This window comes from Poromitra crassiceps (assembly GCF_964638095.1).
Source record: "Poromitra crassiceps genome assembly, chromosome: 4".
Taxonomy (NCBI): Eukaryota; Metazoa; Chordata; class Actinopteri; order Beryciformes; family Melamphaidae; genus Poromitra; species Poromitra crassiceps.
This window is the reverse complement of record NC_139626.1, coordinates 47,346,791-47,373,513: the sequence shown is the minus strand read 5'-3', so window position 1 is coordinate 47,373,513 and position 26,723 is coordinate 47,346,791. Positions and strand designations below refer to the sequence as shown.

General features: G+C 44.0%; 1 protein-coding gene across 1 annotated transcript in view; it reads right to left on the bottom strand.

Annotated features, from left to right (window-relative positions):
- The window catches only part of baiap2l2b (BAR/IMD domain containing adaptor protein 2 like 2b), a gene marked incomplete at both ends in the record, with an annotated part of 31,347 nt that extends 5,945 nt beyond the window's left edge, over window positions 1-25,402 (bottom strand). The window contains 10 exons of the mRNA XM_083635952.1: window positions 1,584-1,791; window positions 4,186-4,288; window positions 6,098-6,202; window positions 8,509-8,640; window positions 9,074-9,163; window positions 13,416-13,487; window positions 16,682-16,743; window positions 19,976-20,062; window positions 24,974-25,049; window positions 25,349-25,402. Of these exons, the coding sequence (XP_083492078.1) occupies window positions 1,584-1,791; window positions 4,186-4,288; window positions 6,098-6,202; window positions 8,509-8,640; window positions 9,074-9,163; window positions 13,416-13,487; window positions 16,682-16,743; window positions 19,976-20,062; window positions 24,974-25,049; window positions 25,349-25,402 (989 nt within the window). The remainder of the gene's footprint in view (window positions 1-1,583; window positions 1,792-4,185; window positions 4,289-6,097; window positions 6,203-8,508; window positions 8,641-9,073; window positions 9,164-13,415; window positions 13,488-16,681; window positions 16,744-19,975; window positions 20,063-24,973; window positions 25,050-25,348) is intronic.
- Window positions 25,403-26,723: the final 1,321 nt, after the last annotated feature.

Sequence of the window (26,723 nt, the reverse complement as noted above, 5' to 3'; positions counted from 1 at the left end):
TAGTTCAATTATAAATAAATTGAGAAGAGGGAGAAAGATGTTAGTTCAAGATGGGCCCAGGTGGAGCCTGAAAAGGTGTGTTTTTAGTCTCTGCTGAAAGATGGACAGAGATTCGGGCGTTCCGACTGAAGGGGGGAGCTCGTTCCACCATTGTGGTGCCAGAAACGAGAAGAGTCGCTATCGGGATGAGCGACTTTTGATCCCACGTAGCGGTGGAGGGGTGAGGCGAGGGTGGAGGAGCAGAGGGAACGGTGTCAGGTTTGGAACCTGACCATAGATTGTAGATACGGAGGAGCTGTCTGGTGTACTGCCCTGTAGGCCAGTACCAGTGTCTTGAATTTGATGCATGCCAAGATGGGAAGCCAGTGAAGGTCACGGAAGAGGGGAGTGACATGAGAGAATTTAGGTTGGTTGAAGACCAGACAGGCTGCAGTGTTCTGAATGAGCTGTAGCGGTTGGATGGCAGAGGCAGGTAGCACAGCCAGAAGAACATTTCAGTAGTCCAGGGAGATGACAAGTAACTGGACCAGGAGTTATGTCGCTTCCCTCGTGAGAAACGGATGGATTTTGCGGATGTTGTACAGGGAGAACCTACGGGAGCGTGCGGTTGCTGCGATGCAGGCCGAGCTGGACAGCTGATTGTCAAGGATTACTACTACTTTTCGTAGTAGCCTAGCCAGAGGGAGAAGAGGCAGAGAGAGAAATGAGTGCAGGCCACCAATCACAGACGACCATACAGCGTCAGCGAGCTCCACCAATCAAAGATGTCGATACTACATTTTAGAATTGTGGGTAGTGTAGTACTTCTCCATGAAATTGAACAAAAGCTGTTTACAAATAAAAAAGGCTGATATAATACAGATTTGTGGCGTCTACAGGAACATATACCATTGTTTCACAATAGCTCGCCTGTGGTAAGTCTACCTTGGGTGGTTATGACATTATGGCTAATAATCAAAATCTCCTTGCTGGATATGAACAGGGAAATACTCTTCCATGTGTTGAGCTCTATAAGGTCCTGTTACATGTTGCCCTGTTACATGTTACATGTTATAAGGTCCTGTTACATGTTGCCCTGCTCCTACAGTGTCATGCCTGTATTGTGTAACTATGTTATGCACGTGTCATAAGACAATCTACCAAAAGGGAGACAGTTTGTATTCCTTCTCATAGTTATAAAGGGGCGATAACTACGTTGTTTTTGTTGCCCCATAGCACTAAATCGCCATAAAAACCAATGACTCAGTGATTACTTGCTGAGAAGGTGCTGAGAAAAACCCCCACCCACTGGCATTTCAATATACTATAAATACCCCCACCAAGCATTTCAAGATACTATAAATACCCCACCAAGCATTTCAAGATACTATAAATACCCCACCTTTGGATCTTTGCTCTAATTAGCTAGCTTACTTGTCTCTATTGTGAAAATCTGACTATTGTTTGGTCAATTACAGGGAGGGGTGAGTAGGTGGAGGCAGGGATTTATTAATAGTCTGCAATCACCAATAGTCATAGATTGCTTAATGTCCCTTTAACAAACAGCTGAAGTCAAAAGTATAGTTCCTGCACTAAGTACACACCGCAGACTGCTGTCGGTGCGTCCGTACAGCCAGCCGTTGCGCGGCTCCTGGACCAGCACAGTGACGGTCTCTCCCCTGGTGAAAGGCAGCAGCTTGGGATTGGAGGAGGAGGGGTGAGACACCAAGGCCCTCATGGCTCTCCCCGCTGCCAGACCCAGAGACTCCCCCACCGAGCTGGAGCGGGAGCGGCTAGGGAGGGGAGAGGGAGCTGCAGGCCAGGGAGAGAGGTGGAGGGAATGAGAGAGGGAGCGAGAGAGAGAGAGAGAGAGAGAGAGAGGGAGAGGGAGAGAGAGATTCAAGGACAGGTGCAGAGAGAGGAGAGAAGGGAGTATTTAGGACACTTATAAATTAATGCATACCCTCAGGCAGAAATACGATCATAAATAATTTACTCTGGTATTAATGCAAGTACTGTATAAATGCAAGAACAGTATTATGTTAATTTCCAATTTGGCACTGTGCAAAACACAGATTTCACCCTCTGCCCCACAGCATATCACACGTGGCTGACCTTGCTGCCAAAGAGATACAGGAACACACGCCATCGTTACGAAGATGGCTTGAGACAACTTTCCTGACTCCTGGCTTAATTATTTTGATGTCACTTGGTCACCGGTCTCTTTTGGCTTGAGATGCTATCAGGTTATCGTGCATTCCTTTATAACTGGGAACTGGTAATCTTACGACTTCAAAGGTCATGAGCTGGGACGGTGACGTCACCAGAGCTGGTATTTCCCATTCCAAACTCGTAGGAGCCTCAGCAGCCCCCGACCTAAAAAATCCAAGATGGCTGCACCGCGCAACAGTAGTACTTATAATCGTAGTAATGTTGTTTAGCACTTCTGTTTTGTTTGTGTCTCATTAAATCAGCTGTACACACAGCACTGCATAACATCTATCTGTGTGGACATGAGGCTGCAGTGTTTGTATGCGCAAAATGCCATGTTATCAACTGTTATTGCTAACAATGGCTAGCCTGGCTAGCGACTGAATCTGACCAATGAACAGTGAACTTCCCAGCTCAAGTTTTCTGCAAATGGAACGCTAACAAAACGAATGTGACGTCATTTAGCCTCAACATCCCAGTTATTTTGCGATAAAGGAATGCGCCACTAATGCGGATGAAGAATGGTGTAGTTGATACAAATTCCATTCTATAACAAGGACACAAGGACGCCTTAATCCGGCTTCCTACCTACAGACACTGCCTATTGTCCCTGTATGGATGCCCGCCCAAACCGGAGGTAACTCGGGGCACGAACCTGCCACCCTCGTGTCGGTAGTTAGGGAATCTAATGCCCCTTCTAAACATGCAGTGAAATCCGGATTTTTACCAGCTGCTAGCCGGTCAGCCTGCATGTTTAGAAACAATTATCCGCCTTATGCGCACTCCCGCGCGAGTGCAGATCATGACCATCTGAGCCCCTAGTACAGGATCCGCATTGTTGGCAAAGCGGCTGTTGTTTAACACTGGCAGCTCATGTTCCAGATCAAGTATGTCTGAGTGGGCGGGTGGTTATATGGCACTTTACAAACCATTAATGTCCCCGTGCTATTTAATGATTTCATGAATGGACCTAGTTACATGGCTGGATTATTTGGAAGAGAGCCAAATTAGGTGAGTAAACAAGTAAAAGTTGAATCGTTTCTTTCCCTCCCCATCTGAAAATGCAACAAGGAGATGATAGCCTACTACTTACTGCATTAGGCTATTGCGTGATAAGTACCCGCTAACGTTCACGTAGCCTATTAATTAATCGTTCGCGCAATCGCTAATTGCGCAATGAATTAAACGAGCAAACTCAAGTTTTCCTCAACTGCTGCAAGCGGTTTGAATGGTTTATTTTCCTCCTGACCTGTGTGTCTTGTAGGCCTTATGTGAAATGCAAGGGGGTGATAGCGTTGCATCAGCCTATATCGAGACATATAGCCTAACTTTTGTGGGGATAAATACATTTTAAACTAGTCAGATATGACTTGAATGCCACCTGTAAAATCATCCAGAGGTTAACATTAGTTAACCTAGTTGCCCCCGCGCTCCCCCCGCCCACTCTACTCACCATCGACAGAGAAAACGGACCATTTCCAGCTGTTTCTAAACAAAGACCCCTCATGTCTAGAAAGGTAAAACCGGAAAATATCCTGCTCTGGCCAGTCGGACATGGTCCAGACTTCATGTTTAGAAGTGGCTTAACACTGCACTAATCGGGCGCCGGGTGCAAAACTGGATCGTGTAGTGGACTACTGTTGGGACATAACAAATCACTAAATGTAGGTTTACACTTATTGAACCACATCGATACGTGGCTCCTGTTAGACGAATCAACAGATAACAGTCTCTTAGTTCCTGCGTCTTCTACAATCTAATGCTTGATTAAATTTGTGTGAATAAATTGTGTAGCAAAAACACTGTACGGAAGGCACTGAAAAATGTGCAATAAACCTTATTTATATCTTTACCGCTGTTTTCCATCTGCAGAAGTGAGTCTTACCCATCCCCTTAGCCTTACAAAGTTAACAATACATTCTTGCATTAATAGTCAGTATGTGTAGAGTGTAGACCCTGCACTGATAGTTTCCTCAGTGGGGTGCAGTCCCCCACCTCTGGATGGCACTCTGCCCAGCGCCTGTTGCTCCCTCCTGGCCCAGGACATGTCCTCATCTCTGGCCACTGTCTGCAGCAGGGAGCTCACTGACCCTCGCAGCTGGACAGACAGACAGACAGACAGACAGACAGACAGACAGACAGACAGACAGACAGACACACACACACACACACACACACACACACAATATACTGTAAATAACGTGCTGTGGCCACTCACAGGTTCTACTTCACATCAACGTATTGTAATTACCAGCGTCGGCTGGTATTCTTTTCACGTTTGAGTCTGTCTGTGTGTATTTGTGTATGTGTGTGTGTGTGTGTACGCGCGTGCGTGCGTGCGCGTGTGTATGTTTGTCTGTGTGTGTGTGTGTGTGTGCGCGTGTGCGTGTGTGTGTGTTAGGGGTTGTCGACTAGTCAACTACCAAAACCACTAGTCGACACTGTGCATCATAGTAAATAAATCTAACAATGTTGTTTGAACAATCCTTTCCTACATGATGCCAGGTTAAATAAACAGAATTGAAGGAATTAACACATTCACTGCCAGCCGTTTTTTCAATACTGTAGGTAGCTTCTGCCAAGTTTTTTTTTTGAGGATTCTGGCTCATCTTTCAAGAGCCGAGGATTCTTTTCTGCTAAGATTTTGTGAACACAAATTATCTCAAAAGAACTAATAGAATGTGTGCTTTCTCTGTCTAAAAGAGTTAGTTTGTAGAGTTAGTAGTTATGTAGGCATTAGCAGTAGAATACAGCATGGTTTCAGCGTCTGAAAATTTAAGCTGAGATAAATGGCTTTTTGTGAAATTCGATAGAACAGTCACTTTAACCATTTATTTTTGGCGTAAGACGTCAGACATCTAAACAATAGTTTTGAACAGTAATTTCCTGAATAGCAGCAGGAAACCCCCCTCTCCTTCAAACTCCTCCCTCCGTGTGTGTTCTCCTCCCTCCGTGGCTGCAGCGGTACAAGCGAGGCTCTGCCTGTCTGTGCTGCCTGGCTGCTGGCGGCTGCTCTTTGGGCGAGTCTGCATGGGGCTCGTTCGTTTCGGTTGTGAGCTCAGCTGGAATGAAGCTGCGTGCGATTGCGGGCTTTCTGCCGGTGTTTCAAAGTGTGTTGCACCCATAATCTATTATGCAAATTTGCAATCCCCCACCGCCAGCTCCCAGCGCGATAATGCGCGAAAGCGAAAGCGTTTTCGCCAATCCATTTTACAGTATGAGAATGGTTTCCTCGCGCGTTACCCTGCAGTTTTGGCTCTGCTTTTTCTAGTCTGGAGAGCACTGTCGCCACTTAGTGGGTCGGTGGAATGGGTTGTACACGTTCGGTGGCTCCCATATTTATATAGGAGATGTAAAAGGGTTAGATCAACGTCCCACCGTCAAAAAAAAAAAAAAAATTTTTTGGACGAGTTGACTCGTCATTGGCAGTCAACCGTTGGTTTCTGCTTGACGAGTTGACTCGCCAATGGCAGTGAACGTGTTAAGAGACAGAAAGACTCCCGTCTATGTTGTTACTGCAGTCAAACAGTCGCTCAGTCCAGCTCAGACAAGATGCTGGGGTTTATTAGCTCATTTGTAAACAGCCTCTCAGAGCCAATCAGACTCTTCCATACTTTGAGTACTTTGTTTATATATATATATATATAGTTTATATGTCTGTCTGTCTGTCTGTCTGTCTGTGGACAGATTTTTAGAACGCGACGGCGTCAAAACCGTGCAAGATGCAGTCACGAAACTTTACAGGTGTGTAGTTCAAAGTGTGCCGAGTTCAAAATGGGCGTGATACGAGCAAGGGGGCGGGCCATTCCATATGGCCCAAATAAGCGGGCGTCTCTAGCTTATTTACTTATTTTCAATGGGACATTTAATCAAAAATAGCTTATTAAGCCAGGGAAAGTGTCGGTACCTCTACCTCTTGGTCCAAAGGGTTGGGCGTTCGAGGTCTGCCCCCTCTGGTCTCGTTCACTTTCTCCTTCCATCCATCTGCATTCTGCTGGAGAGACCCGCAGGTCTGGAAGCAGATGAGAGAGGTTCAACATAAACCTTTGTTTGGGATCTATCATTGCACAATGCTGTAATTACCTGTAGCTAGCTCACATCCCAAAATATCATTGACATAAACTTAGCTGATGCATGGAGAACAGGATTTGACCTTGTTGTTGTTTTTATGTATTTTACAAGAAGCAACATCATGTTATATTATTTATCATCGGAAGTAGTAAAAGTGTTACTGTGTGTGTGTGTGTGTGTGTGTGTGTGTGTACTAGGGGTTTGCTCAGATCAACTACGTAAGTCGATGCCTACCAGAGGGCTGTACCACGAATGTTGTATAAGAAGATCCAGGATCTGTCCCTTGATCTGGTTTGGCTAAACCAGATAATTGCCAAGAAACTCGATTCTAGTTAAGTGATACCACGAATGTAGTTCGCCACTCGTTAAGTGGAACCAGGTTTTTCTAATCAAGTTGAGAGCGTGTGCACATGAAAATGCCCGTGCACAGGAGCTCGTGCCCGCAAAAGAGGCGGGCTTTTTAACAACTAGCCAATCACAATGCAATATGGACTGCTCCAGCTTCTACTGTACAGCGCCAGACACGCCTATTTCCTCATTCATTCAAAGTGCAAATCGTAAAGCTTTACTATGTATGTCAGAATCAAAATCCGCGTTGGATATTATTAGTCTGTTCCCGAATGACTGTCTAAAGTTAGCGCTTTTATTCACATCAGTAATTTCTTTGAAGAGCGGTTTCTGCCTCCATGTAGGCTATCTACAGCAACTCAATTCACCCTCTCAATGAACTCAATATAACCTGCATGTCTATTTCCAAAATCCATAGGCGTTTTTAGACCATTTAGGCTCAATGAATAATAATGATCCCATGATGTGTTTGGTCGCACTGATGGAATGATTCCTATAGGCTAATAGGCTATCAATAAAAAAATAATGATAATAAAATAAAATAAAGCTGCTGAACTGAATCGGCACGGTACGTGCGGGCATAGATTTCATTGATAAAAAATAGCCTATTCTGTGGTCACATATAGGCTATTGGCAGCAGAGTCGCATATCTCCATATTTCATACAAGGACTATGCTGGAAATAATATGAAGTTCAATCACATCATACAGGCCAAAAGCAACACAGTTTCAGCTGCAAAATGCAGGAGTAGCCTAGATATGAATAATCTGTGTGCAGGCAATCCCATATTAAATTGCTTAGATAGTAGTAGGCTATTCTGGCATGTATGACCATGTCCAACCCAACGTCAGCCTCAGCTCCGTTGTGCACACGGCCCCGTGCGCAACAGAGACGTTTATGTAACCTTTTTATGCCGGTTTAGTGATATTTCTCCACTCACCATTCAGCTGCAATCGATCGGCGGGGTCAAACAACGTATCTAGCCTACTTGAGAGCACAAAAATGTATATATAAAAACATATTCCAAAGTGGTAAGTAGGGCTTAATTTAAATGTAGCCTGCAACAAGTGCAAGGCTGTCCTCGATTAATTCAACAGGAGCCATTTTTCTTTTTTCCCCCTTTTGAATGCAATGTTTTTTTCATATGGGGACCATATGAATGGCGACTCGCTGTTTCCAGAGAGCTGATTGGTAAGCAGGTGGGTCTTTCACAGGTTTTGATCTTATCCTCTGAACTTAACCTGCTACAAAGCAGGTTAGCCATAGAGCATGGTGATCTATCTCGGTAAGAAGTTAACTAGCGTCGTGGTACGGCAAACCTAGGGTTAAAGCTGAAGTTACCTCGCTAAGCCACTAATCTTGTTTCGTGGTACACCCCTCTGGAGACATCGATGAGTCGTCACATGGTTTGAGGCAAGCAGCCTGTAGAGCTTTTGTCTTTTTCACTCTATATCTATTGACTTTGTCTAGATGTATCGTTAATCAAAGTAGTAAGCTACATTATCTGTCTTACAACTATGTGGCTTTGCCTTCTTTTTCGCTTTTCTCGCTATCGGAGTAGTACTAGTTCTATTGTTGCGAGTGGCTCTATTGTTTACTACGGGGATCAGCTGAGGAGCCTCTGACAGTGTGTTGTGACCATGGTGTTGACCTGCGATGAGAGGAGGACATGTGGGAGCTGCAGAGCGATGGTTAAGGAAGAGGAGATATACAATATACAAACACACGGTTTCTATGCAGAGTTTAGCCGCAGTGTGTGCGGGAGGAGGTGGGCGTCGTAATGAAAGGAGAGCAGAGGGGAGGAGTCTATTTAGGTGAACAACACATGGAGATGGTGCAACCCGCCTGGACACATTACAGTGTATATATATATGGAGTCGTGCAACCCCTAGTGTGTACCTTGTTTATGAGGAAGAGCAGTGATTGGGTGAGGCCACAGTGTTTCTCTGCCAGGAAGCGATACCGTCTCTCTTCCTCTTTCAGAATCTCCTGTTGGCTCTGCCGCAGGTACACCATGTACTCACTGTTCTCCTGATGACACACACACACACACACACACACACACACACACACACACACACACACACACAATGGTTATTGTCAGTGGATCGTGTGTGTGTGTGTGTGTGTGTGTGTGTGTGTTTGTGTGTAGCGTATGTACAGTATGTGTATAATAGTGCGTGTGAGGGTGTGTGTGTGTTTGTGTGTAGCGTATGTACAGTATGTGTATAATAGTGCGTGTGAGTGTGTGTGTGTGTGTGTGTGTGTGTTTGTGTGTAGTGTATGTACAGTATGTGTATAATAGTGTGTGTGAGTGTGTGTGTGTGTGTAGTGTATGTACAGTATGTGTATAATAGTGCGTGTGAGTGTGTGTGTGTGTGTGAGTGTGTGTGTGTGTGTCTTTGTGTGTAGCGTATGTACAGTATGTGTATAATAGTGTGTGTGAGTGTGTGTGTATCACTACCAGAGAGTCTCTGAAGACTCCTCGTCTGAGCTGTTTCTCCAGAGCCTCCGCCTGGTTCCTCACCTCCCTCTCATACACTTTGCGGCTGCCCTGCAAGAGGCAGCAGGGGGATTTAACGCGCCGCTGCTGAAGGAAATGGCATGTTCCTCTATGTGGGCGATATTCTTGATGATATGACAAAATACTGAACATATTTTATCATTAATTTCCAGAACATACAATTGCCTACAAGTCTTTTCCAAGTTCTCACCGACACCTACCTCTTTTGTGTGTTTTTGATATAAGTTATGTTGTTGCTGTCATTGATGTTACTGCTGCTGTAATGCCAGAGTTTCCCTCCAGGGATAAATAAAGTACTCTCTCTATCTATATCTATATCTATCTATCTAAATATTCAAATATGGCTTCAAATACGACTGTGGTTTGTTCTACATGCTCTTCTGTAACCAAACCACTTCCACATTACTGAAGCCACCCCCCCCCCCCCCCCAATTGGTCGAATTGGACAAAATTCAACATTGCACTTTCTCAGATTCCCAGCAGCGAACCCGCCATGTTTGAAGTCGGTTAGATGAACTGTTTCTCGAGATAAACCACTTTTTGTGTTGCCAGTACGTGCGCCATGAATATGTGCATGTCTGAATTGCACTCCGTCGGGTTCCCAGCAGTGCACTCCCCAAGTTTGAAGTCGATCCGACGAGCGGTTCTCCAAATAAACTGCTTTTTTGCGTTGCCAATAGGTGGCGCTGTGACTATGTGCGGCACTGAACTCCATCAGGTCCCCCTAAGCACACTCCCCGAGTTTGAAGCCGATCCGACGAACGGTTCTCGAGATACGTGACGGACAGACAGACAGACACACACACACACAGACACACAGACGGAATCGCAAATGTATTAGATAGATTTCACGATGAATTTGTGATGAATATGAATTATATTATAACAATATATCGATAACTATATGATCTCACACACCCCAACTACTGTATATATCCTATAATGACAATGCGAAGTGTCTGTGTGTCTGTGAGTGAGTGAGTGAGTGAGTGAGTGAGCAGAATTGTGTTCGGCCACAGCTATGCCATTTTATGTGCGATCTCGCTGAATCTTTCAGGAAGTGTAAAGAGCACCCCTGCGGGTGACCTACCGGAGCCGTATTTTTGAATTAGGTAATTAGGGCCGACTAAATGGGCAAAAATGTCTAGTTAGTGGCCAAAATGACTCAAGACAGTTTCAGCACCATGGAGAGCTGCAGAGTGGAGCAGCACACAGTTTCAGCGGAGTTATAATCAGTGAAGAGGACTATGAAAACCCTCTGAGGAGAGAGAGGAACTCTGTGAGCGAGGCCTGACTAAATGGCCAGTCACACAAGGACGGGTATCACCTTATGTAGAAGAGACAGGAAGTGTAAACACAATTGTAAGTTGTGATTGTGTTTGCGCTTCCTGTGATTCATAAACCTAGTCTGACTCATACGTGAGTCAAACACTAGGTTTGACCAGGTGAGTCAGACTAGTTTGAGCAGGTAAGACAGCCGGCGTTTTGAACAGGAAGTCGTGACACAATGGGTCAAGTGGGCGGGGCTACATAAAGGACCAAAGCAACCTTTTTTTTTTACAGCCAGTTTCAGACTGTCAGACTGGACTTGGTCTCGGGTTGTCTCTAACACCCCCACTAAATAATGACTGAAATCCTCCTAATAAGGGAAGTACAGTACAGCTGACCTCCTCCCCACCTCACAGAAAGCTTCCACTCAACGTCTGGCTCAGAGGAGCTGGTGTTGTGTGACAATCAGTGCTCAGTATTGGGTCTGTTCTGCCAGTGAGGACTTCAAGCTGTCTCGTGCTGCACGCGGGAATGGATTGGATGGAATGGGCCTGCTGTCAAAACGAGGTGATTGTGTTACAGTACAGTCCAGTTCCATTGGGATTCTTTTCTCTCGTCGGGGGATGTGGAATTGGGGGGTGTCAGGTAGCCTTTTCTCTGGTCTCTCCAAAAAAGAACTTAGGCAACTCCAGCTGATTCAGAATGCTGCTGCTAGAGTTCTAACTCTAAGAAAGAAGACTAAGAAAGCTGATCATATTACTCCAGTTCTTAGGTCCTTACACTGTTTGCCAGTGTGTCATATCATATATTTTAAAATACTGTTACTAGTCTACAAATCGCTTAACGGCCTAGGCCCAAAATACATAGCTGAATTGCTCACACGCTACGAACCGTCTAGACCTCTCAGGTGAGCAGGGTCCAGCTTACTAACTGTCCCTAGGATCAAATCATGGGAAGGCCGCATTCACCCACTATGCTTCTGCTAGCTGGAACAAACTGCCTGAAGACCTCAGATCTGCCCCAACTTTACTTACTTTTAAAAATAGACTAAAGACTTTTATGTTTACCGTCGCTTTTAACTGCTGACAGCTGTTTTTTAGGAGATGTGTGTGGCCTATAATGGTTCGAGTCCAACTATTATAAAGGTTATGGACATTTTTAACTGCTGCACCTGTCGCTTAATGCACTGTTTATGCTCTTTATCCTCTCATTATTTTATTTCCTTGTGTCTACCATTTTATGTGAAACACTTTGAATTGCCTCTGTGTATGAAATGTGCTATACAAATAGACTTGACTTGACAGGTAAGCAGTAGTCCTCATCAAGAATCACAACAAGCATCAAAGCCAAGGTGCAGTACACAGTCTGCACCTCCAACATGTCTAGCCACACAGAAAGCCCCTCCCACATGTCTAGTCACCACAGAAAGCACCTCCCACATGTCTAGCCACACAGAAAGCACCTCCCACATGTCTAGTCACACAGAAAGCCCCTCCCACATGTCTAGCCACACAGAAAGCCCCTCCCACATGTCTAGTCTCACAGAAAGCCCCTCCCACATGTCTAGTCACACAGAAAGCACCTCCCACATGTCTAGCCACACAGAAAGCCCCTCCCACATGTCTAGTCACACAGAAAGCCCCTCCCACATGTCTAGCCACACAGAAAGCCCCTCCCACATGTCTAGCCACACAGAAAGCCCCTCCCACATGTCTAGTCACACAGAAAGCCCCTCCCACATGTCTAGTCACACAGAAAGCACCTCCCACATGTCTAGCCACACAGAAAGCCCCTCCCACATGTCTAGTCTCACAGAAAGCCCCTCCCACATGTCTAGTCACACAGAAAGCACCTCCCACATGTCTAGCCACACAGAAAGCCCCTCCCACATGTCTAGTCACACAGAAAGCCCCTCCCACATGTCTAGCCACACAGAAAGCCCCTCCCACATGTCTAGCCACACAGAAAGCACGAACCCAGCTTACAGTACAAATGGGCTTAGATTGATACACTACTTGTCTATCTATTAAGGATCATTCTGTTTTTCTATCAATTTCAATTCCTGGTCAAATGAACAAAGATAATCTAAAAGCTAAGGATGCACTGACCAATTCCAATGACACAATACCTGCCTAACCAAAGACGATGGGATTTCAAGCAAGACAAACCAACTTCAACTCACTTCCTGTTTTGGCACGCGGGTTTTGCTCATGGCTTTCCACGGACATGCCCACTAAGATATTTTCGGCAGGTCTGAGTCTATTGGAGTCAATGGGAAAAGTCAACGTGATCTCAGATTATGACAGATCCCTTCACCGCCATATTCATTAAAGTAAATATTCTGCCCATTCTCCGAAGCCACATATCTTCAGAATATTCTGACACTAAAATGGCATTTTTCAGACAGACAGATCAGGAGAAATTTTAACTTGTTCAAGACCTGTCTCTATCTCAGCAACACACTCTCGCGAGATTTGGCAACAGGAACTCGTGTTAGCGGCCAGGGAACGATTAGCCAAAGCTACATGTGAGGTTCGTTGATGTAGCAGCTAAATCTGTGGCTAGAAAAAATACTTTTTTAATGGAATATCGTAGTTTCAACCGTATTGAGCTAACAACGGGCAGCTTTGTGTTTATATGTGTGGTTTGTGTGGAGTTTGGGAACTCACGATCTCTATTTCAAGTTAGGTCAGCACTAACACTGCATCACCAGGCACAGTCCTCTCACAACACTTCAGGGGAGAGGTGACCATGTGACCATTTAGGAGACTTGCTGCTACAATTTGTTAGAATCGGCTGCTACAATTTGTTAGAATTGGCGGAGCCTGTGGTGAATCATCTATAGTAATAGAATATCTATGGCGTAACCTTAACCATAAATCAACCCCCTAACCCTAAAATGTCCTGTTGGAGAAGTATAAGAACTGGCCAAAAAAGTCACACACACACACACACACACACACACACACACACACACACACACACACACTCTTTCTCCCCACGGCAGACTCACATCAATGTACTCCTTATCCAGCTTGACGTTCTTCTCCATGGCTTGCAACACCTCTATCTGGAACCATCGAAACTGTAGCAGGAAGACAAACAGTGTCTCGTTGAAATGACCAGGGTGGTCACTGTGTGTGGCTATATCAATATGCAAATCGACGCTCAGTCTCCCTGAGACTGAGCCAGCCGATAGGCTAACTGGAAAAGTGCCTGGCTGAGCCACGTGTAACGTATAGGGCAAGCCGAATAATATAAGTTCAGTGTGCAATAAAGATAGGCTAACTGGAAAAAGTGCCTGGCTGAGCCACGTGTAACGTATGGGGCAAGCCGAATAATATAAGTTCAGTGTGCAATGAAGACAATTGGCACGTAAGGTATACTTACTCTACGTATTTGCTTACTTATGCCTACCCCACACTACAGGATAATTTGCAAGATTATGGCCAAGATTCCCCCCTCCCGATTTTCTCGGGGGTGCTCCCGATTTGACGCGCGTCGGGCAGATAATCTTCCCAAAAGATCCTGTAGTGTGTGGGGTTCAAAGATTCACAATCGGGAAGACTGCCTCTTCCCGATCGTGAATCGGGCATATCTAACATGTTAGATATTTACAACCCGACAGGCGATTGCATCTTGAGCAGAGAGCCAGTAGTAGCTGCGTTTCCATTACAGTTTTTCGCAAAATAATCTGGTCCGCGTCCGCCCGCAGCCCCGCACAGAAACAAAGAACGAGGAAATTGTCATCGAGGTGAAATACCCGTGCGTCTTTGAACGGGACGGAAAACTAATGCTATACTGCAAAGCATGTAGCCTACAACAAGCGCTTAGGTCTCATATGGTTCCCGCATCGGCGAATGTCTGCACGGAAAAGTGAGTCAAATCAGCAGACGCGCCCCTCCACAAGGCACCTGTGCAGAAGGTTTTTGCCTGGCCGTGCACAGTAGGCCTACACCCCGAATGGACGCGGCTGTCCGCGCAAATATTAGTTAAACAAATCCTTTCAGTGCAAATGCATTATAAAAACAAAAAATAAGATTTGTTTAGAAAACGAAATGACACAAATGTATTATTATTATTATTATTATCATTATTACTACTACTACACCCGGTGCGCACACTGAATAGGCATTTTAAAAGTTAACGTCGAGCCCTGCTTCCAAGGTGAATCTTCGGCATAATCTTCTAGTGTGTGGGGTTGCGTTTGAACAGACGCGATTGTGTGTGTGTCCCAAGATTGAAATGTTAAAAAATCGGCTCTCTCTGTCCTGTAGTGTGTGGGCTCTCAAGATTTTTATAATCTTCAAGGATTTGAAAATCCTGTAGTGTGGGGTAGGCATTAGACGTACTCCACTATTTTGCTCCTATCGCATTTAATACTGTTTACTGTTTATACTGTTTATTCCATGCTATGTTGTGTTCTTTCTTCTTATTCTGCTTATTTTACTATCGCATTACTACTGTGTATTTTATTTTATGCTATCTGTGTTATGTGAACGAGCAACTGTAACTTGTCCCAATTTCCCCCCGGGGATCATTAAAGTCTTTCTGATTCTGATTCTGATTCTGAAATGATCAGGGCGGTCACTGTGTGTGGCTATATCAATATGCAAATGATCAGGGCGATCACTGTGTTTGGCTATATCAATATGCAAATGACCAGGGCGGTCACTGTGTTTGGCTATATCAATATGCAAATGTGTGCTGTGCAGTCAAGCCAAGGTTTTAATCAGCGGCCATGTTTTGTTCACTCAAGTCGCTGAAAGCCAATGCAGTCAAGCACGAGGGTTCGAGTGGCACCATGAATTTTAAAACAGTACAGTGGAATACAAGCAGGGGATTCGTTTCCCAAAAGCATAATGTGAATTTCAACTTTTTCCACCAATTTATATTTGACAAAGGTGATTCGGTTTTACTTCTTGAATGTATCAGTTTCTACTGTATCTTCAAATGCACCATTTCTGTGCCGAATGTTCACTGTGTTAGATAAAACCACATATTCAGACAGTTTTAGCGAGATCAAAACCATCACTTGGGAACTTTGTTATTATTTGGGTTGTTATTATTCTTTCAAAGATGACGGGATCTGCCATGGTCCAAGCATGATTAAACACAAGGAAAACAAAAGAACAAAAGGGCCTGTTGCACAAAGCACCTTAAGGTAAGATTTTCCTTAAAGTTAAGGTTTCCTTCAAATAAAGTGTTGCACAAAACAACCTTAAGTCTTCTCCTCGAGGTCTCCTCAAAATGTTCACTCACGTATTTAAGGTTTGCTCCTTATCTTGGTCTTAATAGCTCCTTAACTGTTGCACAGAAGACCTTAGCAACCAAAGTAAGGGGGGAAGGGGGGAACTATGTACCTCTGGCTCTATCTTAACCACAGCTATAATCTATAACGTTATCTGTTGCCAGTTCCAGTTTACCAAGTGTTCTAAGGCCTTCAACTGTCTGCACGTGAAGCCACTTGTCTCCCGCCTATCATACCAAGTGTCACCATTAAACGTTTAGCCTACGTTATTCAAGTTGACGTTATCCTTACCAGTTTTGTTCGACCCTCTCCTGTAATTAGTGATCTCTTTTTTGGACAGAACAGACAAGTTGTCATATTTTTTTTTACCTCTTGGATGGACCTCTTCACCAAACTTCTTGAATCAATTTTCATTGCAATTTCCTCCCACATTCGTTGTTTTCTGTTTGCTGTTATTAGCGGGTCAAATTTACTTTTTAGTACGTGCTTTCTCTTGTACTATTCCCCCAGTAATAGAATCTTTTCCTCCTCTGACCAGTTTGGTTTTCTTGTCTTCTTTTCTTCTGCCATTTCTAGGCCTCGGCCAACTTTGTGAGACGATAGGTTCTGTTAGATGATATCACAACAAGTAGAGGGAGGCGCGCAGACCCTGCGGAGAAAGCGCACGTGACGGTCTCCATGGAAACAGTAGAATTTTACTGCCGTAAAATCTCTTCCAGTGCAGTAAATGCCTCAGCGTTTTCCTTAACAAAGGAAACCTTTTAAGGATGTCTGTGCAACACCCTTAAGTATATTCCTCAGCTGAGGAGAAATCAAACCTTAAGTGTCATACTTAAGGAGCAAACTTAAGGTGCTTTGTGCAACCGGGCCCAGATTCCCATGACATTTGAGAAACTATTTGGATATCTATTTCCCAGGCATGGAAAATCAAATATTCAAATGATAAGATCTTGTCAGGATTGCAAAGAGTGGAGGAACCCTTTGTTATACTCTTATAAAATGAGTTTGTATTGAAGAAACATACTGACCACGCCCTCCATCTCTGCAGTCAGTCTCCTCTGTGTTTCTGATATCTGGATCAGAACGTCCCCTGTTGTTGTTTTAATGAAGACACAGGAAAACACAATGAGAATGTTGAGTTGACTGATGTTCTTCTTGAATTTCCCCAAGGGGATTAATACAGTGCCATCTTATCTTATCTGTCTTATAAACTGATCAACAAACAGACCAGAAGGAGTTTGGACACACTGGGCCCTATCTTCCGACAGGCGCTATCACCTAATAGCGCTTGCGCACCTGTTTGCGCGTGCCTTAAGGCAGGGAAGATAGCAGTCCGCCTTGCGCCGTCCGCCAGGTGTTATGCCGAGTTTTGCACCCCAGCGCCGGCAGCATCCCCACTACACGGCAGCATATTGCAATGATTTATACAGAAATGTAACTGTTTAAAAGTGATATAATTGTCTGGTAGACGTGACCTCCCTGATTTCTAAGTTGATTGATAAAGACCGTTTTTATTTTTATTTTTGTCTTTCTCTCTCATTTTTTTGTTATAGGTCCTAATAATTTGGCATAAGATATTGATAGCTATAATACCGTTACATTATTAATTTCGTGCAAAGGCAGGTACGTGTGTTCCACCTACATGTGGATTCATGTGCAGCAGTGTTGTGCATGAACGCGGCAACGCGCTAAAAGAGCGCCGTTCATTGAACAAGCTCATATTTTGGTGAACGGGTGAGCTGAGCGCAGCCTTTTGCAACTAATGAACGTACAGTGAGCATTGGTAACACTTGCAAGAGTTAACGGCGCTGTTTGTCTTTTCTGACCTCGATAATTGCCCATTGTGTTTACATACGCATGATAACTTACAGAAGAAGAAACAATTGTTTTGCTGTCTTTTCACGTGCTGCTTCTGTCCACAGTGGTGTGGACTTGAGCGTGTTCTTGGGCTGTGTCAAAACTACACTTTTGGCATTGTGAGCAAGTGTGCAGGCTCTACCTTCTTTCATCTGTGTCAAGACAGCAACAGTTACCCAGACTAGCAACGGAAATACCACAATGACTTTCAGAATAAAGCTATTCAATTTCTCACCTTTGGAGAAAAAAGGTATTTCAACGAACGAAACAGCAAACCTTGTATCAAAATACCTGTTGTGATGTTAAGATTACATATGGAGTGAAACTGTGGCTGTAAAGCAATACCCAAAATTAATACTGTTACAATAAAAAAAAAATCTTGAATAAGAGTTTTATTTTGAAAGCCCTAAAGCAGAAGACCTACTGTACTTTTACATTCTGGCTGACTGACTTGACGCACTAAATGTTGATGCCAATGTCTGTCTGAGGTTTCGGAACCAAACTCCACAGCTCCGGGAGAGAGGAGAGCCAATTAACCTAAACCAGCTGTGACCTTATATTAATTATTAAAAATATATATATATAAAAAAAATTAACGTGAACATGAACTGCTCATTTTTTGGGACTGGGAACTTAATTCAAAATTGTGAACTATGAACGTCAACTATAGTTCATTTTAATCTGTGTGAGCTGAACTTTGAGCGAGCTCTTGTGAAGTGTGAACTTGCACAACACTGGACTCGGACTGTTCTTTATGTGATTCAGACTCGGACTAGCTTGAACACTGGGGACTTGAGACTCGACATGGACTCGGGATATAGTGACTGGACTACAACACTGGATATATGACTCTGCCACAATTCCAAAGCTCTCAAGTCCTCCAGGTATGTCTTTGTTCTAAAGAACAGGCTGCCAAGTCGGTGGAAAGTTGGCCAACGCCTTTTACATCAGGGGTGCCTCTGCTCTTGTCCTTTGTCATGGGTTGTGGGTGAGCTAATGAATTGAATGCGGCTGAAAGACTGTCCCCATCTATAATTCAGGGGCAGTCACTCGATCGGGGGCCGTGGTCACGCTGTGGCTCCCTGACCTTCTCAGTTAGCCGGTATGTCATGCTATGCTAGCGCTGATGTATGAGCCCACACACTCCTCAGTGGAGGCGAGTTAGCAAGAAGCTAATTACTGCTAACAATGCTATCGCAGGTCCCGCGGGTCAGAGGGAAAGTGAAGCTTGTGGAAAATATGCACTCATGCATGCACAAATACGCCCCACACACACACACACACACACACACACACACACTAGGGATGTTCATTTTGAAAATTTTCTAAAATCGATAATCGGTGAGAATTAACGATCAATTATCGATTATCGATTTTATTAATACTTAGAAAATTTTCAATATTTTCATTTTTTTTTTTTTTTTTTTTTTTTTTTTTTAACAAAATGAATGCCTATGGCAGAAAATACGAAAGACAACGTGTTCTCCTCAATGAACTCTTTATTTCAATGTGTCTCCTCTCCAACACTGCTGTCCCCGGCGCATGCCGGTGTGAATTTCTCATGTTTAAAACAGTTTTGTTGGCACAAAGGCCCGTGCCCAGCCAGAAAACTAGAGACTATATGAAGCTCCACCTCACGTTAGTCGGCTGTGCAATGGAGTGGGGCGAGGAGGAACGATTTCCACCCAAACCTAGTCCAAAAAAAAAAAAAAAATTTTTTTTTTTTTTTTTTTTAATAATTAAAAAATCGATCCAAATGCCACAGGATCGATTCCAATCCTTAACGATCGATTATCGATTTTCGATAATTGATGAACATCCCTAACACACACACACACACACACACACAGGCACATACTTAAACATACACATTACATACTGTCAGGGCCGTAGCCAGGGATTTCGGGCCCCATGAAAGGATATCACATCGGGCCCACGGATGCCGCCGTCCGAAGGGCGGCGGCGGAACATTTTGGCCATTTGGGGCCCCTGTCAGTCAAGGGCCCTTGGAATAGTCCACACTTCTCCCCCCCCTGGCTACGGCCCTGCATACTGTACTCACTCTCTCTCTCTCACACACACACACAAACAGATATGCCCAGGTAGTGTAACACACACAGATACACAAATAACATGCACACATACAAACATACAAGAGCGAATGAGGAGGAGCAAGAGCGGGGGCAGATAACTTTTAGGTTATTGAGTGTATGTGTGTGTGTGTGTGTTATTTTAGGACCTACGATGCTACAGTAGGAGGCTTGTCGTTAACGTGACAAAGCACTTGGCCGTCTGCCGAGGACAATCCTGTTCCTATCTGGCTAACGAACGTGATAAATTAACAACAAATACGGGGAATCCTGAAAGGGAAGGACTCAGCCATCAATCATATACACAAACACGCACACACTTACACACACACACACACACACACACACACACACACACACACACAAAGTACTTACCAAGGGAGCGAGATGAAAGTGTGTGAAGTGCCTGATCACCCATCTTAGACACAGCGCTGAAGTAGGCCTCACTGGACACAGCCAGGGCTGAAGTACACACACACACACACACACACGCAGACACGTACGCACGCACACACACACACACACACACACACACACACACACACACACACACACACACACACACACACACACACACACACACACACACACAACACACACACAATAGACGGAATGCTTTTCAAATACTTCATACGATATGATACACTCATTAGCTCACATTTGGAGGCATCCTCACACTCTGTAACAATCTCCTGCTGGTATTACTGCTCCTAATTGGTTCAATCAATTCTCATTTCGTTAACTGGATGAAAACAGGCCTGGAAGCCTTGCGGCACTGATATGCGAGAGGGCGATTTCTGTCCAGGAATAGCCCCGATCCTGTGGCTATCGTTTTACCACGCTGACTAGTTGCCCTGGATCAATGATACATGTAGCTCACCCAATTACCAATGTAACACGCGTGATAACGGCTGGAGCGTGGATAGCAGGAGTGAGGTCAGACAGGCGGATACACAGGGTTACATACAGAAAGTGCCATTCCAAAACGTGTCAATTAACTCATTGAGTGCCAATGACGACTATAGTCGTCAATTCAAATAGTAACGTTGAGTGCCAAAGACGACTAAAGTCGTCAATTGCGTTTTTTGACGGTGGGACGTGCATCAAAGCCTGATCCATCTCCTGTGAAAGTATGGTGGATGTTGAATCCACCATACGTTGAATGTGTAAAAGCTATTTTACCGACCCATTAGGTGGCGACAGTGCTCTCCAGATTAGAAAAAGGCGAGGAAAAAACAGAGAAGAAGTCATGGGGAAACGGAAATCGCATCGGTATGCATCGATATGCATGAAGCATAACGTTAGCTGTGCCTGCAGCAGCCAATCTGCTGCCACAATTGAGCCCCTCCGTCTCCGCTGCGATAGCCCCTCCATATGATTTAGTTGCCGACACCAGCGTCTTTCTGAAAAGTTACATTATTCTCAGCTGGGAGCCGGCGACACGCTGTGAAAAAGCGGGGTGCAGCGCACTTTTCAGTGCAGAGCAAACGCAGAGCAAACGCAGCAGAGCCACCAGAGACACTCCCACGGAGGAGGAGGAGGGGGGTGGGGCACGCAGGGCAGCATACAACCATTGACAGTAAACACAGACCCAGACAGCAGGCTCGATGGACAGAGACAGGCAAACAAGCTAGAATATCTGATGCCCACCAGCAGTAAATCAAGACCAGCAAGAAGGTGTAGGGCCTGCGCACGCAGGGGCCAGCGCTGCTGTTTGCAGCTAAAAAATATTATTTGGCCAAACAAAATTCTTTCGTTTTCACTGTTTTATTGAAGGAAATTATTTTTGAGGTGTCACATCAGAAAATATTAGCTTCAGAGTCAGTGATCTGCTTGAAATGCTTCATTTCACAAAAGGCTGAATATCTCAGCTTCTAAATTGAAACGTGTGTTTTTGCTGAAATCCACCTATCTTCTCCGGCTGATAACTAAAGAACGGAAAATGATATCAATAAACTTTTTTTTGCTGATGATAGAAGAGAGTCTCCTCGTTCTTTGGGCGTGTTCGGTGTTTACATAGTAATATCACACAATATTCTGTGGGCCTCGAGAAATCACTGAAAACGCTCTGAAACTCTGGCACTGGTCCGTTCTCCAAAAGTGGCTGGCACTCAATGAGTTAAGGGGGGCACCCTACCAGTGATGTTATTCATGCACAGATGACATCACTGGTCCACAATTTTATTCAAATCAACTCTCAATAATTGTCAAACTAAATGAATGCCTGCAAAACGGCTTACAGTTTTCGGATATGTGTGAGATCACGTGCAAAATAAATCCACTTTTTTGGGGGACGAAGTTCTCCTTTAAGATAGTTAGTAGTTAGCAGTAAGATGTACTCAAATTTGCTATAATTTTGTTATCATGTTGGTCAAATGGGAGATATCTAATTTGGGGACAAATCTCTTCATAACCCTATATTGGCAGATGCATATCATTTTGGCAATCAAATGCAAGGGCTTTTCTGCTACTTTCAACATCTTGATTAGTTAGAGAGAAGCTGATGCACACCTTCAATCTCTTAAAGGCAGGTGCGTCGGAGATGCAGTACGTATGAGAGATAAAGAGGAGTCCCGCACACTGTCAATTACTTGCAAAAAAAACTTTTAATAAACACAACGTTTCGGTCTATCGACCTTCATCAGGTTAAAATACAGAACAAAAGAACACCACAGGTCTTATAGCCTGCACCTTGTTAGATGAGGCCAATCAGAGACATTGAGGTAACAGGCAAAACACTCCCCCAGACTGTGTGTAGTAAGCCAATCAGAGGGACCAGTACATATGCAAAACCCAACAAAGACACAGAGCAGGAACATGCTAGTATATCAAATAGGCACATAAAATAAGAAATGCCATAAAAGTTAAAAAATAGGCTAACCCATCAATTAAGGCCCAGAAAACAATTGGCAAAACACAAATTAAGTGTTCTACTAACTAGATGGCACGACAGGAGAACAGAACATTCAAATGCAGACAACTGGGCATCCATATGGAGTTCAGTACCTGGGCAATAGAGAGAGAAGCTACATTAGTAATTAGTGATTGGAGCAGGTTAAGTTACCACCTAGGGGTGGTGACCATGACCTTATCCTGAAGAGACGTGAAGCGTTCTGGATCTATTCTTTACAAACTTTGTCTCCCAAGGGTCTGAATGATGAACTGCCACTTAATGTGATGTTGTGATCTTAACTTTTTCTAATTATTATTACTATGTATGAAATGCTACAGTTTACTAATGTAGCTTCTCTCTCTATTGCCCAGGTACTGAACTCCATATGGATGCCCAGTTGTCTGCATTTGAATGTTCTGTTCTCCTGTCGTGCCATCTAGTTAGTAGAACACTTAATTTGTGTTTTGCCAATTGTTTTCTGGGCCTTAATTGATGGGTTAGCCTATTTTTTAACTTTTATGGCATTTCTTATTTTATGTGCCTATTTGATATACTAGCATGTTCCTGCTCTGTGTCTTTGTTGGGTTTTGCATATGTACTGGTCCCTCTGATTGGCTTACTACACACAGTCTGGGGGAGTGTTTTGCCTGTTACCTCAATGTCTCTGATTGGCCTCATCTAACAAGGTGTAGGCTATAAGACCTGTGGTGTTCTTTTGTTCTGTATTTTAACCTGATGAAGGTCGATAGACCGAAACGTTGTGTTTATTAAAAGTTTTTTTTGCAAGTAATTGACAGTGTGCGGGACTCCTCTTTATCTCTCAAACATCTTGATTAGTGAAATGTAAGGACTCACATGTGGCATGTTTTGATGTCAGATAGACACGCCTATTTTTTTTAAGTCAACTGAAATCTGTCAATTTAAAACTGCTGCTATATCAATGCAAATATCCATCATAGGGTTTTCCTCAGGATGTGAAGTTGTTGGGTGCCAAGTACCATACTTTAACAGTACTTTATTGTATTTTTGATCAAATCCACAAAGATGTTCAAGGCCTGTGGAAAATATTAGGACATCCTTCCCCTTCCTGCACAGTCCATGTCTACATTTCCTTAATAGATAGGCAAAGTGGAACGTCACTTCCTGCTTCAGCACTGTACCAGATCTTTTCATCCGCCATTTATTTTCCCATAGACTTTTCGTAAAATGCTTATAAAATAGTTGTACTTTGTTGAACCAAACGGTTCAGCTAATGCTATAATCAGGAGAGACCATAGAACATTTCACTCGGACCAAAACTTAAAAAGACAACATTGAATAAATATTTTCTTTAAACCCACATTTTTTTTAACGTTTTGGTCCCAGTGAAATGGTATGCAATCTCTCCTGTTTCTAAATATATCTGTACCCTTTGGTTTGAACCAGTAAAGCTATTTTTATACGCATTTTACGAAATGTGTATGGGAAAATAAATGGCGGATGAAAATCTCTGGTACAGTCCTGAAGCAGGAAGTATTCACTCCCATACAACAGCGTCATTTTCCTTGAATTAAACATACCTAAAAGCTGTTGTGTGGTGCGTTGCGCAGACAACAAATGTAAAAAATCGACAATTAAAGTTTTTTTGTACTCCCGAGCAAAACAAGGAAGCCATTGAGAATTGGCGAGAAGAAAAATGTGGATCTGCTGTCAAGGAAGTAAGTTGGAGTGTTCATCTTCCGTATATGATCTTTGTGTGCCACATGCGACCATGCACGCGACATAGAGACACTGTGTAACGCGTCATGATTCAGAAGCCACGCCCAAGACGGGGGAAAACAGAAAGCCCCCCTCCAATCCTGGCGTTCTCCTATGTCGCGTGCATGGTTGTGTGTTGCACAAAAAGATCGTATATACGGAAGATGAACACTCCAACTTACTTCCTTGACAGCTAGATCCACATTTTTCTTCTCGCCAATTCCCAATGGCTTCCTTGTTTTGCTCAGGAGTACAAAAAAACTTTAACTGGCGATTTTTTACATTTGTTGTCTGCGCCACACAACAGCTTTTAGCTATGTTTAATTCAAGGAAAATGACGCTGGTGTGTGGAAATTAACGGAGCTTTTCCCCCATAATGGGCGTGGCATATTTCATGCAGTGTCTCTATGGGAGAACACCAGGATTGGAGGGGGGGGGGTTTGTTTTGATAAAAAGTAGAGCGCGGCAGCGCACACATCCACTCAACACAGCAGGTGCAAGCAGCAATCACAAATACAAAGTAGAGCCGGCACAATTTTTGTTTTCCCCTGTTTTGGGCGTGGTTTCTGAATGATGACGTGCTGCGCAGTGTCTCTATAAATGCTATGATACAGGACATCAGCTGTTTTATATGTAGGCTATGTGTATCTGCAGCCCTAATCAAATAAATAAATAAAATGAAAATAAAGTAAATGACACACACACACACACACACTCACTCACTCACTCACTCACTCACCCACCTTGGAAAGCCTTGACATAGGTGTTTCCTAGAGTGACCAGCTTCTGAAGGCCTGGGTTGAAGTGTTCAATCAAGTTCTAGAGAGGGACACACACACACACACACACACACACACACACACACACACACACACACACACACACAAATACACAGAACCGCACACCAAAAGTAATAGTTCTGTCAAAAACAGACAGGATGTGGAACTCACCAACAAAACTGGAATTCAATTAGTGTTTTGTTCCTCAGCCAGATCACATAGGGAAGGTTTACATCACAGCTCTTCCTCTGATAATAACCATCTGACATATTACAGCCGATCCATCCCCACCATGTTCAGAATGCAACATCAGTAAAGTAGGAGACAATAAACACTCACCGAATAGACAGACAAAGTGGATCTGTGCACCTGTTCACTGTTCCCTCCCGACATAATGACCAACTTCAAAATCAACTTCAAACCAAAAGAAAAGCCTCAAAAAAGACCAAATATGTTCGCAAAGGCGTCCAAAAGGCATAAAGAACGTGACTCTCAGAGAAAGTGCAAAGTTCTGGAAGGAGGTAGTCCACTCCCATTCAAACTTCTGAAGCAGTGAAAGTTGCCTTCGTTGCAATCCCACTGCCAGTGCTGCCGTTTTCCGATAACACCTGTCTGATGGAGTGATAGCTCTTTCCTCTCCCTCCCTGCCGCCCTCTCTTCTGTCTGATGGAGTGATAGCTCCTCTCCCTCCCTCCCTCTCTTCCGTTAATGAGTCTTTTTATCCCGCTGTCATCGGCCGTTTTCGCGTAGAGATGGAGCGGGCGGGCGAGGGGGAAGAGGAAAGGGAGCAGGCGCCATCGATACGGCCGGGCCGGGTCAATTATTCATCGGAGCCCTGAAAGGAAAGGAGAAGAGGAGCCAGCTGCCCAACTGGCTGTGACGTAGACTCACACCTCAGGGAATACCTGGCTGAAGCAAACACCACCTTAGAACATCTCAATATTGGACATCGACAGTGGCAGCCATCTTCAGCTGGTGCTCCCAGCCGTATAGGCCCTTCGATCAGCAAAGAACTGACCTTTGTTACACCATAGGTGAGGGAGAGAAACTAGAGGAACTAAATGATTATGTTTACTAAGAGGTTGAATTGGGTTAAGCTATGATACGTTACGTTTCTGTGTTATCTTTGTTTAATCCGCCAAAGACCTGTCATGGACCTGTCAGGGACCGGTCATGGATCTGTCAGGCCCAAACGCAAAATTGAACATTGCTGCATCTGTACATGCAATCCAAATGCAATGTTTACTCTGTGTACAAACGTTTCTGGTGGAACAGAGATAGAACCATACTATGAATCAGCCTCAATATACAAAAACTCCTCTTTCATGAGACTCAAATATGAATTATCTACAGCTATAATGCTGCAAAAACACACCAACTGTATTTCACCGATGAAGTCTTCAGCCGTGCAGGAGATGTGGAGGGAAGGTTAAAGAAGAATGTGAAGTCTTGAAACAACTGAGATGTGGATGATAGAAAAGGAAGGTATAAGGATGATTTGTACTTTGTGCTGTAGTTTATGGGCTGTAGTGCAGTCCATCAACTATACTGCGCTGCTCTACATTTGCCATGCAGCAGATGTACTGCTGCTGGAGCCAGAATCAATGGCCTATAAATTATAGCTTATAAATGCTTAACTGAGCCTATCGATTCTATTGCCCTGTTTCTTAATTATTCCATCTCAAAACTATAATGTTAGCCCACCATATGGACT